The sequence below is a fragment of the Falco biarmicus genome, chromosome 4 (genome assembly GCF_023638135.1).
Source record: "Falco biarmicus isolate bFalBia1 chromosome 4, bFalBia1.pri, whole genome shotgun sequence".
Lineage (NCBI taxonomy): Eukaryota > Metazoa > Chordata > Aves > Falconiformes > Falconidae > Falco > Falco biarmicus.
Window position 1 is genome coordinate 61464896 of NC_079291.1, and position 18508 is coordinate 61483403.

General features: G+C 43.7%; 1 protein-coding gene across 3 annotated transcripts in view; it reads right to left on the reverse strand.

Moving 5' to 3' along the window:
• Positions 1-18508, reverse strand: part of SCAP (SREBF chaperone) — a 68558-nt gene that overhangs the window by 28944 nt on the left and 21106 nt on the right. For all 3 annotated transcript variants that reach the window (XM_056333981.1, XM_056333982.1, XM_056333983.1), the window contains exons 2-4: positions 17329-17545; positions 3268-3397; positions 1351-1508 (exon numbers count right to left, since the gene is read on the reverse strand). In XM_056333981.1, the coding sequence (XP_056189956.1) occupies positions 1351-1508; positions 3268-3397; positions 17329-17450 (410 nt within the window). In that variant the 5' untranslated portion in view covers positions 17451-17545. The remainder of the gene's footprint in view (positions 1-1350; positions 1509-3267; positions 3398-17328; positions 17546-18508) is intronic.

Sequence of the window (18508 nt, forward strand, 5' to 3'; positions counted from 1 at the left end):
CTTTTCTTTAAAATGCCTGACTTCTTGGATGGGGAAAGCACAGCAGATCTCAGCTACTGGGGCCTCAAAGCTTTTGATGCAGCACCACACAGAAAATGCTTTAGTTCAATTCACAGGAAAGACATGAAAGTTAGCACAAAAATCGTGATGCAGTAAAGAACTAGGTTATGAGGGAAACGGTCATGTAGCTGCTGAAAGGAGAACCACCAGTATCAAGGAAAACAAAGTGGAATTTGTCACAGATAGTTCAGAGAACCAGGGTTTTTATTTTTTTTTTTAAATAACCCTGGAATAAGATATGGGGACATCTGCCAACAACACAAAATAGAGAAACACTGTTAATACAGAAAAGGAACAGAGTATCTGAAATGGATGATGCGAGGGCTGGAATAAATTTAATCCCCTTTCTATTAACAGTACAAATTACAAGATCATGCACTTGGGGACTAAAAACAGTTTCTGCTATAAGGCAGGAGCTCATCAGCTGGAAATGACAGAGCAGGACATGGGAGACATTAATCAATCACTTCATAATGTGTGAAATTGATGTGACTGGCCATGAAAAATGGACCTGCAATCTCACTGTATTTCAGGAGGGGCATTTCCACAGAAAATAACACACAAATGAGACTTCTCTGAGAATACTGTCTACAGTTCTCATCTCCCACATTCAGGAAGGAAATGCTAACAGTGCCAAGAGGAGGAACCAGGATGACAAACTGAATACAGAGCTGTCTTACCAGGGTAAGCCAAGAGTTTCATATGTTTAGCTTAACAAACAAGGATTTGGGGTGGGGAGCATGAGTTGTCCCTGTAAATATCTGGAAGCAGAGGAAAACTGATTTTGTACAAAGACTGTGTCAGGACAAAAACAAGCAGGTATAAACTGGTCCTAAATAGAGCCAAAGTGAAAAATCAGAAGAAAGTTCCTGACCACCTGAAATTCTAGATCTTCACAGCAGGCACAGTAGGGTCAAATGAACTTGCTTTAATATGAAGCTTGCACACTTAAGAAGGGATTATATGACACTACTGTCTCCTGTAACGGGTATAACCTTGGAAGCTTCCAGACCTCTCTGCCTAGGACTCTGACTGGAAGGTTCCTGACAATTTTAGGTGGCTAGAGGAAAGGCAAGTTCTCTAGCACAAAAGGCAAACAGCTCTAAGCACTGGATGGATATGATATCACTTGTTAGCAGTAACATCTCTTTTTTTTTATTTTTTTTTTTTTATTTTGAGAATCTTACAAAATTAAAGCTAATAATCAGACATGTGTGGTAATTTAGAAGCTAGGTGTGTACAACAGTGGCCAGTCTGCCTTCTACACAAACTTCAACAAACAGTAATTACCTGTCTCTCAGGGCATGGTTTCTGATCTCCTCCACTAGCTGGAAGACGCGGGAGAGGGGTGAACGAAATACATCAACAGCAAGGAAGTTCTTCTGCCATGGGGAGACTGTAGCTTTCACAAAGATCTGCTGAATGTAGGCCACGGGAGCACCAACATACTGTGGGGAAAACGAGAGGGAGAATGAAAACACACAGTGAGTGGGAAGCTGCTTAGCAGAATTAGACCACAGCTTGGCAACCTTTCAGGAAGGGGTTTGCCAGCCTATATTTTCCTTTCCCAAATTAGAGGTGAAACATGACAGTACCAACCTCGCAAGAACAAAAAGAGTCTGTTTCTCAAAAAGGCAAAATGCCACTGACCATTTTGGCATCAGTCCGTTGCACTTCTTTGTGAGGCAGAGGCTCCCAGCTCCTGCTGAATTTGGTACTGGGATGAAAGGCAGGAGCAGGGACTCACTGCCTCTCACAACACTGCAGATCCCCCAGCCTGTGTCGATTCTGCTGGGTGCCGTTTGAATCTTCCTGGTCTCTGTACCCAGGCTGCTGACCCTGCTCTGGGGACTGCAGCACCGACGTGCTGTGGCAGCCAGAACTTTTGTGCTCTATTAGCTGAACTATGCAACAAAGCAAAGGGAAGATTTAATCAGCCAGCAGCAGCCTAAGTTAACAGCATAGTGCAAAAAGCTCTCAGTGGCACCAGGGAGCGTAGAAGGCAGCAAATTATTTCACTCACAGTGAGAAGAGCACACAAGCAGAGAGAGCAGATTGCTGGAGGCATCAAAAGCATTAAGCCAACAGGTAACTTCTACTTAAGAGACACCCCGGAATGAAAAAGAACAATGCAGGTTACAAAGGATGATTTTAGAATTGTTTCCTGATTTCCTGGACTAGGTTATTAGCCTTCTTGGGAAACATCAGGACTCCCCAGTTTGCTCATGCAGAAGAAAATTAATTTCTTACCCTTAACATAAGGATATAAGTCTCACTTACCTGCACGATACATACCAGTCAATTAAAAAAACCTCAAAACAAAAAAAACCCTCACTTTTAGATTACGCTCAATTCACTAGGTTCTTTAAGCATCCCTACACCCTGTAGACCAGACTGTAATAGCTAGCTCCACAGGGAGTGTCTTTGGCTGCCCAAATTAAAATTCAAACAAAACCCACTTGATTGTGACCTTAAGAAAAAAGCCTGTGTCTTGAAGGTGAAGCCTAGAGTACCCACACCATCAGAAAAAACCCTGGTAGATGCAGTATTTTTGAAACCAAAGGAGAAAAAATTGCAAGAGCTGAGGAGCTGGACAGTCTGCCGTCCACCTCCAGGCCAGACAGACATTCCTACTCTGACAGCTAGTTACTGATCTTTGAAGCTGGCTGACAGCCAGAATCCAGATCCTTTCAGAGAGAACCACCACCATAATTATTGGTAGCACCTCTGCAAACAGTTACAGCAGTAAAGGCTCACCAAACCCTATCCTCACCTTTCAGAGAAGGCCAAGGGCAGGAAATGTGAAGCAGGGTCAGCAGGAGGCTTGTCCTCCTGCTCTAGGGAAAATGCATGCCTTCATATGATATTAGGAAATTGGGGGCCGTTATCCCAGAACCCATCGTTAAACTTATTTAAAACCTAATAATGCTTTAAAAAGTGTACTATTTACCTTAGATACAATTACCTTTGAAAAATAGGCTCTTAACCAGCATTTCAAAGCTTTTAACTCTCCCAAATGCCTAGCATCCATTTTTCTGACAAAGCAATACAAGACAAATAAAGCCTAAACTTAGCAGTTACACAAAGCACCACCTCCCCACAAATATTTTCCATTGATTACAGTAACGTGCAGGTAACACAGCAGGGATGGCTCACCCCCTCATCAACCCCCTCCAGCACACCCCGCCCCTAGAGCACAAGACTCACCCAGTCGGGACGCTCACTGAGATCCCCCTGCTGCAGACTCAAGTCTGGAGAGGGTGGTGAGTAATCCTTCACAGGGGTGCTGTACTCCACAGGTCCTGTTCCAGGCAGTGGCAGCTTCAGCAGTGGGTAACTATGGGTAAGACATAATTAAAAAATATTATGCTTTTATTAATTTTTTTTTTGTTAAATTAGGCTTTTATACAGAAGAGCTCAAAAAATGAATGGGCCATGAAAAATGAGCTTGCTCCAGCATAAGCTGAACTCCGCAGGACAGGAGACACAGCTGCAATACAAGAGGGCTTTAGCTTTCATATGAACTGTTTGATGTGTTTCAGCAACACAAGAGGTAACTTGGTCTTCCTCCTTTGGAAAGGGGCAGCTAAAAGTTCCAGAAGAAAAAGAAGGGAAATTCTTGCAGGACCTCGCCTGAACTACTCTCCATCACCTGAAAAGTTAGCAGTGCTAAGAACAGTAAGAACAGCCATGTCTCAACTGTTCTGTAGCCTGCACAAAAAAAAAAAACCCATTTGTTATACTCAGATGGCTGCTTTCCTGACCCAAACCCTAGACTAATTACCTAAATCTCTTCATTAAGATTTAAACTATTTCCAGTATTTTTCATTAACTTCATTGGTCCTCAAAGCACTTTTAATAGCAGCAATGAGAGACACCATAACAGCTACAAAATATTTATCTTCTTTCGCCTTTGCTACTACAATCTTCAGATGATTGTAGCAGCTATCCCACAACAAAGGCTTCAAACCATTTGCAAGTTGAAAAAATGAGGTTTCAGAGAGTTTAGAACAGTGGGTTTAGCTCCAGAGGTTCTCAAAAGTGATTAAAACCATATCAGAATTGAACTGGTGGAAAAATCAAGCCTGCTGTTATAGAGGTATCAACCAACAAGCTGGAACTGCCAGCATCAAAACAAACTTCTTTTTGTTGTCTGATGCACAACAATCTATCAGGCCTTAAATTTCTGATGTATTTTCCTGTTTATAGCTGAACTTTTCTTGCAATATTGCCAGGATAAATATAAAGGCTGTGGAATTGTTTTCGTGCAACATTGTGCCCACTTCATTAGAGATTAGCTTGAATCATCAAAAGCCATGGACAGGACAAGCAACAGCTAAAGACAAAGCTCCAGACCAAACAACAAAAGGCTGAAAAAGAACAATGAAATCAAAGGCAAAGCTTCTTGGATTTATTCTTTTATTAGTCTGACAAAAATAAAACATCTAATTATTATCATTTCATTGTGCAATGCAAGGGAAGAGAAAAAGGAATAATAAAATCAGGTCATAACACTTCAGGTGAAGATGCCCAACAAAAGTCACAGTCTGGAGACACAGCAAAGCCTCTTTTCTCTCACAAGCAGCAATCAGTTTTAGCCCTTCTGAATGACATGTGGCACCTGCTTGTCACAAATGATCTGCTGAAAACAAAAGCCTGGGGGAGATACATCCTGTGTCTGACTGAGGCTGAGACAGACATTAATACAACCGAGTATACATGATAAAGAAAGCAGAATGAGATGAACAAGTGACTGTGGAAGAATGATTTTTTCATTAAATGACTTTGATGTTGATGACTGTCCAGAAATCTAAGGAAAATATTTTCAAATTATACGACATGCTTATCCAAAGATGGATTTCCCTATGTAATCACCTGTCAGTTTTAAGGAGTCAGAACAAGAGTCTTTTCTAGAATTTAACTCATTCAAATTTAGAGGCACTGACTCTAACAGACAGCATGCTGCAGGAGTCACAACGGGACAGGCTGGTTTTGCCTCACCAGCACTGATGGAGCAGCTTAGGCTTCAGAAGCTTCTCTTCTGCAGATTGAATCTGCATCTCTAAGACCAGGCTACTGCCAGACAGGCCAACACAGGCAGTGCCCACGCTGCACCGCTCAGGAAGCCTCAATACCCAGAGGCTGCAGGAAAGGCTGAGAGCAACACAGCTGACGGTCCGTGGTGAAGACCTGTCTACTGCCAGAAGTCATGGTTATGTCACCAAGTAAAAGGTGATGGAAACGCTGAGCTGTTCCGGATGCTCAACATTTCACAAGTACTTCTTCCTAGTTGAGCAAGATTGCTAGGATGCAATCCTACCTTAAAAACTCTTCCCACTCTTACTGCCTTTCAACGCAAAAATGCCCCAAATCCTGGCAGAGGTGTCACTTGCATGTGGATTCTTTTCACTTCCCAAAGACCTGCTGGGATGCAAGGATTTGGCCTTCTTATTAATTGCCAGGTGGGGAAAGCTAACTTCTGTAGCCAGAGATGAAGGTCATTTCAGTGGGTGCAATGAGCTTAGCCTACAGAAGCAAGAAATTGCCACCTCCCAGAAGATGACTGCATCCCTCCCTTTGTCCCAGCCACCCACAGGTAGCCTAGGGAACAAGCAGCCACCCCCCCTCACCCTGCTTATTCACTATAGCACCCCCAAACCCAGCGTGAGCAGGGGGGGGGTTGGACCAGATGACCTCCAGAGGTACCTGCCAGCCTCGCCAGCCCATGCCCCCACAGCCAGTCCAGTGCAGGCCACCAAAATGGTGACATGGCAGGAGAACACAGTGCAAAAGGAGATACTGGGTTAACTGGACTCATTCAACCTGGAGGAGACTGAGAAGGGATTCTAAGATGTAGTCTTCAGCTAATTAGTTAGTGGTTATAGCGAAGATGACCCCAGACTTGTCTCAGGGATGTACAGGGAAAGGACACAAGCTGCAGCAAAGACAATTCCAAGTAGACATAAGGAAAAAACCTCTTCACAATAAGAGCAGTCAAACACTGGAAAAGGGGCCAGAGTAGCAGTGGACTCTATCGCTGCAGATATTCAAAAGTCAATCACACAGGGCTCCAAGCCTAAATTAGGGGTTAGCCCTGCTTCGAGCAATGACCTCCATCATCACAGACCCCCGCCACATGGAAGGGGTCTCTGGAGGGCTCCAGTGCAAACTCCTGCTTAAACCAGGGCCCAGAAGAGCAGGTTTCTCAGAGACACATTCAGCCTGGGTTTGCGCATCTCCAAGGACTGAAGTCCCACAGCCTCTCTGGGCACTTATTCTAGTTATATGATAACCCTCATAATAAACGCTTTTTTCCTTGGATCTATTTAGAATTTCCCATCTGTCCATTTTCTCTTGTCCTTCCACTGCATACGCTGAGAAGAACCTGCCTCCTTCTCTACACCCTCCCAATGAGTAGCTGTGGGCCAGCAGTAAGATCGCTACTTAGGGCTGAAGACAGTTGGTCTCCTCAGCCTCTCCTCCCCCCGCCATGGTACTCCACAGCTTCTCGTTCTGATAGCTTGGCTGGACGTGCTCCAGTATGTCAATGCCTTTCTCATACTGCAGAGCCCCAGAGCAGATGCAGAACTGTGGTTTCACAGAAGCCAAGCAGAGGGAAGACTCCCTTCTCCTTAACCCTGCTAGCTACACTTGCTGGGGCAGCCCAGGATGCAGCTGGCCGTTCCATTGCAAGGACATGCTGCCTGCCTCACGTCCAACTCGCTGCAAAGCTGCTTTCCAGCCTGTCCTGCTCCAGGGGCTTACTCCATCCCAGGCACAGCACTCGGCATTTGCCTTTTTGCCTTTGCTGAGCTTCCCAACCTGTCCAAGTGTCTCTGAATGGCAGCTGGGCTCTCCACCGTACTGACTGCTCTCCCCACTCTGGCATGATCTACCAACTTGGTGAGCACATGCTCTGCTCCCTCATCCAGGTCATTAACAGCCCTGTTAAACAGACCTCACCCCTGTTCCTGCACTTGGGGGTTAACATGAACTGCTGGCTGAGCTGTGGGGCAGAGGGACAGGAGAACAGCTGCGAAAGGTGAGTGACTGAAATTTCCACAGCTGTCTGCAAAATAACAACCTGGCCACAACCATAGATGTTCAGTCAGTATTGAGCATGTCACATCAAGCAATTCCGGATTCGGTTACGCCTCTTCTGTGCTCGAGGCCGTAAGGTATGACCTTAACATGCCAGCTTACATACCACAGAAACTTGGAAAAAAAACAGATTTCTATGTTTTAAAAAAACCTAGCCTCTGGAGATGGTTGCCAGTTGCTCCACAAAGTTGGTCTCAGCCACTAGCATATTTACACCTGAATAAAACTACTTCATAACCAAGAAACATGCCTGTTGCCAGAGTGGAGAGGGGATGTGTGCTGACTCCTCCTCTACTATTTAATGATCTCCTCCGACATACACACCTGCTCTTTGCAGTAGCCATGGGTTTAGCTACTGAAGCTACCAGAGAAGCTAGGAAGGAGGAAAGTTCATCTAAGCAACGACAATCCGTATACAGCTGCCAGTTGGCTCAGGGTTCCATGAGGCCTCAGAGAAAGATCCAAGACAGGACAAGCTGTCTGCTAACAGCTAAAAAGAAAGTTAGCTGAAAATCCTTATTTGCTTTTTCTGTTGTTAAAAGAAGTTTAATTTTCTGTAGAGGGGAAAAAGCAAACCACTCCCATCCTGAAGTACAAGTCACCTCCCAAAATACAGGATGCAACAACTCACAGCACCTTAATGGCTATTTTTGAATGACCAAGGGGGTTTGGTTTTGTTTCATTGTGTTTTATTTTTTGTGTTAGGATTTTCAAACTTGTCCAAAAACCTGAAAGCACATGCAGACGCAATGCAGGGAAGAGTAAATGGCACTTACTAGAAGACTCAAAGGCAACAAAATGAATGGAAGAACAAAAGGGAAATTTCTGACAAAGAAAAAAAAATAATCTACGGATGTCTGCACGTGGTTGAGGACTGTATCCTACTGCAGCTGTCAGCAAACCAAGGCAACTGACACTCCCATATTCCACCATCTTCTTCAGGCCTGTGGTCAGGGTAGATCTGTTGATATCTAAATCAACTTCAGCATTTACCTGCAATTTGATTAAATCAGTAATATGGGACAGGATTTACACTTTAGGAAAATATCTACATGCTCCCTCTGATCCATATTTTTAATCCATCCTGACATTAGGCAAGGAAAAGGAAAGTAGCACCTAACACTGCAGTTATTCAAACTGTTTGCCTCTTGCTCATGTGATAAAAAACAGCATTAGATTTGCTCTATCTAGTCTAAAATTTTCTGCAGGTCACACTGATGGGCTCCTTCAGCTTCCTCTACACTTCCAGGCTGATCAGTCAACAAAAGTCATGTTGCCAAGTAACACAGTTCTTTTCATTTCCCTATAAGCTAATGAGTCCTAATTCCAATACTCATCATTGCTCAAGACAATGAGGCATAACACTTTTCAGTCACGGCTGTACTCTCACACGTTATTACTTCCATCAGGAACAAGAGCTTTTGTCTTTGGTGATAATGTCTTCATATTTTGAAAGAGGGTAGATTTAGATTAGATATTGAGAAGTAATCCTTCCCTGTGAGGGCGGTGAGGCGCCGGCACAGGCTGCCCAGAGCAGCTGTGGGTGCCCCAGCCCTGGAAGCATCCAAGGCCAGGTTGGATGGATGGAGCAACCTGGTCTAGCTGAAGATGTCCCTGCCCATGGCAGGGGGTTTGACCAGATGACCTTTAAACGTCCCTTCCAACCCTAACCATTCTAAGATTCTGTATTTTACTGAGACTAGAAGAGCTGTGTCAGCTGTGGTATTAGAAGACACCAATGTGCGCCCATCAGTAACAGGACTTCCTAGCAGATTGTCTGGCACACTAAAAAAAAAAAAATAAAAAAAAATATCTGGAACTATTTATTATTATAATCCTCATGTTGAGCAACTACCTTCAGAGAAAAGGCCCCATAGGAAATCCATGTTTAGAAGATGTAAATAAAAGGTTAAAACAGACCCTGCTGTCTGTACACATCCGTTTAGCTCCTGTAGTCCTCACTGCAACATGATCTAGACAGTGCGGATGGCTCATGGTGTTGTTTTGCAGCAGAGCTCAGGAACAAGACCTACTATTGGGACTCTTTTTCAAAAGCTCCCTCATTTTGAGCCAACTACAATGTAAATATATGTCCCCATGAGGGAAGCAGGAGCATATATTTACTTACAACACAGTGATATTTGAGGATTCATGTTTATGAAAGGTTTTGAGACTCTCTGATGGAAGAACACACACAGCACACGTTCTAGATTACACTTTCTGTAAGTTATTTTAGTAAGATGCTAAAACATTAGTTCTTGAATTTATTTGGCCCTATATAGGCATGTGATACCAGCTGATCTTGTCAGCGATACTTGAGACAGACTGACAGCAGAAATAAAAAAGGACAGAGTAAAAAAGAACCACTCAGCCATACAGAGAAATTCAATGTAACTACTTCAGACATCAGTGTCAAAGCACGTTTTAAGTAAAGAGATACTTAAAAAAACACCCAACCAAGAGCTGCTGCTGAGTTGTCAGAAGCATCCTGGCTTCCCACAGACACTAGATGCTGCAAGGACTGCCAGATGCGGCAGGCCTACATCATTTCCAAGTGCAGTTCTTACCAAAGGTGAGAACTGCTCCAAGTGAGTTACAGCGAAGCGATTTCTAGCACTAAGGTTTGATTCTCCTCACATTTCCCTTTGTTAGAGATTATTTTGACCATCAGGGAAAGAGGTGAACACCAGAATGGAAAGCACAGAGAAAGGAAGAAAGAAAAGTAGGATCTAAAACAGATGACAGGAAAGCTCAAAAAGAAGTTTTTGTTTTGAGAAGGTTTATTTTTAGCTGCTCACTTAACAGTGCACCCTGACACCCTTCTGCAAATCCAAAATAAAGGAAAAATAGATCATCTACAAGTTGGTATCACTGAATTCGAGCAAGTGTGCATTTTAGTTACCAAGCATGAGGTAAATTCAGGCAAAAAATGTTCATCCAACTACTTTACATATTTTCAAGACATCTTAGAAGGCCAAGATGGAGAACTGCCAGGTCAGCCCGAGGCAGCTGGCAACTCAGCAGAACTGCAAACCCTACAATTGCATATTCCTCCTTCTCAGAATCAAAGCGGAGATCCGCACCACCCCAGAACAGTCTTCAGCTGGTAAATATGAAGGGAAGTAGAGAGCTGCCAGGTCTTAGGTAACAGGGAAGGTGGTGATACGTTGCCTTAAAATAGCTACCACCTCCATTCTGCACACTGCAGAACAGGCTTTTAGCCTGTTTCCAGCCTAAACTAACACAGAAGATAGAGCAACCTGAAAACGCATTGCTAATGAGAGATGAAATTTCATAAAAAGGGTCTTGCCAGAGGTAGAGAAGGCCAGATATCCGACAGCGAGTTCTCTTTTTAGCCTCGGTGAACACATACACAATACCCGTTTCTGAGTAAGTGATGTTTGCTTTGCTCTGTTTCCCACTGATAGGGCCTTCAAATATCTGCACTGCCAAAGTAAAGATTCCCCTTGCTCTGTGCTGCCAGTTTCTTTTCTCTGCAAAGCAGAGCAGAGGTCTCATTACAAAGAATTTGCTTCTAATTTCACCACGTGATCCCACAGGAGGCTGTATTCTCTGTGGATTTGGAACATAAAGAGTCTGACTGCAACTCAGCTCCTGTGGTTATCACACAAGATACAGTACAAACCCATCAGATAATGGAATGTTCTTTTAGAAAGATATATGCATACACACACAAGAGGGCTCTGATTCCAGTCAGTTCTACAATTCTTTAGTAGCAGAAACTAGTGCTTCAGTAAAATAATGACCACCTGCAAAGAGTCACCCTGTTTAATTCCCCTAAACCTGCTTCAGAGGGTGAACTGTTTGATGTAAAATTCTTACTTTACCTAAAAACTATTCTTCACAACTACACAGGAATTTCAAATTTACCCTGATTACCACATTTATAGATATCATCTGTTCTTCTCTGAGCTGGGGAGGAGGAACTACTCCTGTGTCAGATAGACTTAAGCAGCACTCTCATTCTACTAAGGAAAAAAAAACCCCAAACATGCAGATCCACTTAAGTGGGATGACGAAAATGAATGCCACCTACAAAAGGATACACAGTAAAACAAGAAGTTAACAAACAAACCCTACATCTACCAATAGCTAGTTCAGCAGAAAACCCTCCCTCTGAAGTGAAGAATCACTTGGATTTTGAGGCTTTATGACTAGGGAGTATGAGTCATAGGGATTTTTGCTTTGAATATTAATTTATTAACAAAACCAGATATGCTCTCTTGTCTATAGGTGACATTAAAAATTGTGTCTACACAAAATACTTCCAAGGTTCCAGACAGAATACATTCAAACAACCTGCAACAGACACTCTGTGGTGACTATACTGCCTGATCCTTGACTCCTGACCCTTAGAACAGGAGAAATACCTGCACGCTGGCTGTTGTCACATCAGTTGAGAACCAGAACTGATGATAAATAAATTGTAGACTATGTGGTTTATTTCAGCTTTTAAAAAATTCATCTGAACCCAAAGATGGTCAAGTTTTACTAATATGTGAAGGAGGAAAATGAGAACAACTGAGTTAACTGCTCTGCAGCAGAATTTTACAAGCTATCCTTGCATACAAACGGAGGAAAAGCCTGTTTTACCTCTCTCAAGAACTCAAGATGTAACTCCACTGTTGCTTGCTTGAACAGTGTAAGTACTTATTAACCCTAGTTTAGGCTGAAGAATACAGAATGCTTCCTTTTTGCTTTACTACCTTCTACTTTTTCCACCCATTTCCTCAGGGACTGGGACTAACCTTCTCAGCAATGTCAAGGATGTTATTAGCTCTTTCCCTGTTGACAAAAGTCAGTATGAAACTGCTGGATCACTTTTTTATCTTCTTTCCTCATTAGAAGGACTTGTAGTTCTTACTACTTAATTGGTCCATGCTTGTTTCAGACATTAATCTACATCACTATGCCAGCAGTGCTGAGGGTCTCTTACCAATCATGCTGGACAGAAACACCACCTAAATGAGCTTCTACTTCAAAGCTGGGCCTTGGTTATTTTTCATCAGCTTCTTTCTTGAAATTTCAGCACATTTCTCATGCATTTTTGCAGTGAGGTGGTCGAGATGAATCAGTGAGATCTGTCCTAAGAAAATGAAATTCTTCTGAAGAGCTCAAATTCCAGCAGTAAATCGGTGCCAAAGACCATTACTCAGACTCCTCACAATATGACGACAGGAAAAAATACAGATGTGACACTTTGTGGCCATCAGTGAGTTCTTCCCATAAGCAACTCTGCAGCAACTCCTGCAGACAGCACCCAACCCACACTACATGCTGAACACGCCCCACAGCTGCCAGTTTTGCATTCTGGAAGGCTATTCAGATGGACGTAGTCTTAAACCAAATATACATACAGCTAGCTGTGCTGGGTCAGACCAAGGCTCCATCTGCCCAGCAGCCAACAGCAGGTGCATAGGAAAGAGCAGAACAGGGCAGACAGGTTACGCATGAAATGCCCAAGATTACATAGTTCCAGGACTTACCTTCAACCTAAAGTGGGTTAGTACATTAGCTAAAAAGTAATATTCCCATGTAATTCCTACAATACTTTCAGTATTTCCTGCCCCGCCCCCCCAAGTAGCCAGCAGTCAGAGGTGACTGTTGATCACTTCCGTTTTCCTCTTATTTCATATCACTTCATATATTCAGGCATCCCGATTAAAAAAGAAATTTGAGTCTTTTTGTTGGCCTTGGCACCCTGACCCCCCCAAAACTATACAATTTTATTATATCTGATGAAAAGACTTGTTTAGAAGGATTCTGGCACAGTACAGCCTGAAAAAGGTACCAAGTATCTTGCGCCAGGTTTACATGATCATAGTCCCTACCCATTTGTTAAGGGATTAGCGTTAAATAGCTATAGTTGCATAAACCACAGAGCTAACAACTGCTTGCAGCCACACACCACAAATATCAGATTATTCCACATAAAGCAAACAAGGAAGAAGCATCTCAGACTTCTAAGGATACTTGTCAAATGTTCACAATAGAGAGCCGCCCCTGAATTTGAGCTCTGGCAAGAAAATACCCAAACTATAGCACAAGCCAAGGAACCTGAAACGTACGGTACAGCTGGTAATGTAACTTCATTTTAAGTAGATATAATAAGTTTTATTTCTCATTTTAAATGAATGAGTAATATGTGGGCTGCAATTGCCAAGCTACCTAGCCAAGAAAAGAGGAGTTATTTGCAAATTATCCAATAGCAAGGATGTATGATCCCTTTAGCACTGCTTTCTTTTACAGCTTGGAAAAAAAACACAAGACAGAAGGAAGAAAGCATGAGGGGAAGCGCACATTCCTAGCACCTTGATAAATCAACTGGACTTATACTGGAGAAACTAAAAAGGGAGATAGAACCAATTCTCCTATGTAATTTTGCATTGCACAGCTCCTTTACGAATTTTACAGGCAGACTAGAAAGCACGCAGACAGAACAGAGAGCTGAACCTGGAAATCAGCTCCAGAGATCACCTAGGCTAAACCTGCCTGGAGGAGGATCTGCCACAGTGGGTGCCTCAGGGCTGTGTCTGAGCATCTCCAAGGATGGAAACTCCAACACCACCTCTCTGGAATACCTGCTCCACTATTCAACAACCTTAAAGTAAAAAAGTATTTTTTCATGTGTAAGCAGGATCTCCTGTGTTTCAGCTTTGTTGCCTCATGTCTTGTCACTAGGCACCCACCAAGCGGTGAGCCTGGCTCTGTTCTCTCTACACTCTCTCTTCATCTATTTATATATGGTGGTAAGATCCCCCGAGACTTCTCTTCTCCAGGCTGAAGAGTCCCAGTTCTGTTAGCCTTTCCTCACAAGAGATGCTCCAATCCATCATTTTCATGGCCATTTGGTGGACCTCCTTGATTAATTCCATGTCCTCCTTCTAATCGGAAGTCCAGCACTGGACCCAGCACTCCAGGGGTGGCCTCACCAGTGCCATGTGGAAAGGAAGGATCGCCTCCCTCAATCTGCTGGCAACGCTGTACCCCTAATGCAGCCAGGATACTGCAGACCACCTCTGCCATGAAGACACAGAGCTGGCTTGTGCTCAATTTGGTGTCTACCAAGACCTCCAGGGCCTGTTCTGCAAAGCCACTTTCCAGACAGTTGACCCCCAGCCTGTACAGATGCCTGGTGTTATTCTTCCTTTCACATTCCCTTGTGTTGAGCTTAGAATCACAGAACCGTTGAGATTGGAAAAGACCTTTAAGATCACCAAGTTCAACCATTAACCCAGCACTGCCAAGTCCATCACTAAACCACGTCCCTAAGCACCGCATCTAGGTGTGTTTTCACACCTCCGGGGACAGTGACTCCACCACCTCCCTGAGCAGCCTGTGTCAGCACCTGACAAATCTTTCAGTGAAAAATTTTTTCCAATCCCCAATCTAAACCTGCCCTGAGGCAAGGTGAGGCCATTTCCCCTTGTCCTGTCACTTGTTCCTGGGAGCAGAGACGACCCCCCCTCGCTGCACCCCCCTGTCAGGCAGCTGCAGGGAGCGAGAAGGTCCCCCCTGAGCCCCCTTCTCTCCAGGCTGAACGCCCAGCTCCCCCTTGAGCCCCCCCCCAGGCTGGTGCCCCAGCCCCTTCCCCAGCCCCCTGCCCGGCTCTGGACACGCTCCAGCCCCTCAGGGTCTGGCTGGTGCTGAGGGGCCCAAACTGAGCCCAGCATCCGAGGGGCGGCCCCCCCAGTGCCCAGCGCAGGGGGACGGGCACTGCCCCGGCCCTGCTGGCCACACCGTGTCTGACACCAGCCAGGCTGCTGCTGGCCTCCTTGGCCACCTTGCCGGCTCAACGTTCAGCCACTGTCAGCTGACACCCCTCAGGTCCTTTCCCACCAGGCAGCTTTCCAGCCACTCTGTCCCAAGCCTGTAGCATTGTGTGGGGTTCTTGTGACCCAAGTGCAGGACCTGGCACAAAACTTCATAAGGTTCCTCTCTGCCCACACATATTAGCCAGTCTCCCAGTTTTCATCCAGTTTTCCCACTTTCCAGTTCAGGATATATTAAGTTTTTATCATCCACAAACTCACTGAGGGTGCAGCCCACCCCATCATCCAGGTCAACAGTTAAAGAGTCAGACCTCAGGCTCTAAGAGGAATACTTGAAGACCTGAACCCCAAACTAAACTTCCAATAAATATTTCAGTGTGTCCTGTGCACAGATATCCTGTCAGAGTTCAGTCTTACCACACTAAAGTGCTCAAGTGTAGAACGGCCAGACTCTTGGAATAGTTTTGACCTAGTTAGTAATGCCACTTCTCAAGCCAGAATTAATGCCTAGTTAAGACCAGTTAATACAGACCAGCTCAAAACAGGAACTGAAACAACCTCAAAAATTGCTTCTAAAGTGGGAACACTTTATCTACACTTTGATTTTTTTTGGCAAGGTATTCTTGCTCTCAGAGGGTAGCACAGTATTGTTAAAACCCTGCCTCTCCTAGGGCCATTTTTTGCTTTTCTATTAAGTGACAAACTCATTAAAGGAAACAAGACTATTCACTTTATGCCTGATGGTGTCTTGGACAAACTTCTGCAGCCTAAAGGGAACCAACAGCCACAGAATCCTCAAATATCAGCACCGAGTAATGCAGACACTTCCACAAATACACAGTTACCAGCAGCTACTCTGTCAAACACAACCTAGCTTGAAGCTTCAGAGACTTAATGGAAACACCTTAATTCACACTGCTTGAACATATGACTAGCACGGCAGGACAGATACCAGTTCTGACCTAGTGGTCACAAGGTTCCCAAGAAGAATGAGGACAGCTGCTAGTAATCCTAGATCAGATTCCTCCTGTCTGGGAAACCACAAGTTTAGGAAAAGGAGTAAGCACGCAGTTTTTGTATTGAGCTCTCCCAAAATGCAGCACTTGTTTAGATAAATGTTTTATACTGAAGCAGTTGTCTTGTACTCCTGCGTTTATCCCCAGGCAACAGCACCTGAAAGATAACTGAAAAGGGGAGCCTAATACCACTGGTAGCTCTGAGAGCAATTCGTAAGCAAGAGTAGCGCTGTGGCATGGGGACTCAGGACTCTTGGTGGAAGTCCATTTTGGCTCACGCAGGCCTGACATGTGAAAGCAACATCCAGCAAAGCTGAAGGCAAAAGACAGAGCCATTACTTGTAACCATATTAACAAAACTAAACTGAATGTAGAATCCACTTGCTTAGACCTTGTAGAAGCTTCATATTTCTGCAGAACAAGAGATCTGAAAATAAAACTATTATCATTGACAGTTAGAAGAATTCATATGAAGCAGTGAAAAAACAGAAAAGCAACACCTTGGTTCCTGCTCACAAGCTTGAAGAGTCACAGGCATGAGAAGCAATCTCACAGGTTTTGAAAACACAAAAATCGTCGCTTCCGTAATTTTTAAACTGTATATGTGAAAGAAGTCTGCCTTATTCATAGCAGTGCTCCAAGAAGAATTTACATCTGTACTAAAACAGGTGGAGCTTTTCTAAAGGCAGAGTAGATCATCACGTAGGGTTTACTTTGACCAAAAAAGACGAGATGCTTAGAATTAACCTGAAGGTAGAATCTGTATATGCACACACAAGTGTCTGCACACAAATCTGAACACAAAAGTCTTCTCAACACCAGCAATAACAACACCTCATTGGAAATGATTAAGAGACCTGTGTAACATTTCTGAGAGTGAAATTACATTCAGTTGCAACTCATATCCCAACTAGAGTCCATAAGGAGAGCAAAGAATTTGCAAACACACACAACACAAGTGAGCCAAGGCAAGAGTTGAAAAAGAAGAGTGCAAGCTTAAGGGAGAACAGAACAGGCAACTATGGAGAGAAAGATCAACTTTCCTTCTCCCCATTTTTAATTCATGGTTTTGGAGTTCACCACCAGGAGTTAATTCTATTTTATTTATTGCTTTACTTCACTTACTCAATTAGGTTTTCCTATTTACTCATTAAACCACAAGAAGAAATTTCATCTCTCTTTTCTTTTGTCCCACAAAAAGGCATAACAAAAATCTATGAAGGTAAAAAAAAAGCAAAAAAAAAAAAGCTTCTGGGATAGCCCACAAGACAGGGAAACCAGAGCATGTTCATGGCGTTGCTATGAAAACCCCACAAAGCAGCAGCACCCTGTGACAACAAGTACTTTGCATGACTTACCAGCAGGCCAGAATACAGAGACCAGTAAAGAGGATGATAGGAATAGGGTAGGAAGCACACAACAACCCGTGGTTGTAGAATGCCCGCGATATCCTCTCGCGCAGTTTTTCAGTCAGGGTCATCCTCAACTGCCGTCACCTAGCTGCCATCCCGGAATACATCAGGGGGTCGGGCAATTCCAGCATGTGCAATGCTTCAGCAAAGGCACTGTGTCCAGCTGGAAGTGGGAAAGAAAGGAAGCTTGTGAGAAAACCAGATAAATAAAAGAAAAATAAACATTACCAACTTGTTTTAGAAGACTTGCAGCATTCTTCTTCCTTCTCTCAGAAGGGAGAAACACCAAGCACTCATGAGCCTAGAGGTAATTTGATCAAGCTACTGGATTTTGCCTAAGGGAAGGAAGGGCAGAGAACGGCCACCAGCGGAAGAGACATCAGGCACCACTGCTGTGACCCGCTGGTCAGAGAGAATGCGCAGGAACAGAGCTAGGAACCAAACTGTCTGAAAGGGAGGAAGAAAAGGAGCTTAGCAGTGAAAGAATTAAGCAGTACTCTGAGGAGATGCCAAAATGCCAATTAGAAAAGAAGGACTGAGGCTAGCTGTCAGCAACGTGGTCTTAAGGGAAGTGCTCTTGGACACAGACTGAAGCACTTTCAGTGCTTTAACTATTAGCAACACACCAGTAACAAGAGAAGAGACCAGAACAGGCTTTACAGCTAAGACAATCTAAAGAAAGTTATTTTTGCATGGGGAACAAGGGAGGGAAGCATAAGCAGCCACAGTTCAGAAGACTAAGCCAGAGTATGCTACACAGTAAAATAAACTAATGCAGATACTTCTTGTCAAAACATATTTTGACTTGACTGTAAGACTTTTGACTAGGATGTTTACCAAGGACAAACTGAATCGCAGATGTCAGAAGCAGTCAACTTAAACTTGCGATTTGATTTACAAAGTATAAAAGATGCAATATAAAAAGCCCTAAGAAAAGGTTAAGATAATATATTAAAACAAAACACGAACCAAATTTCTAGGAAAGATGGAGCAGAAGAAACTTAGTCTCTTTTTTTTTAAAATCTCAATCTAAATGGTGTGGTTCACAACAATGTGCTGAGAAGTGAGAGGCTTGAATGCAAGACAGAATTTTTTTTTAAAGTTCAAAGCTATGATTATCCAAGAT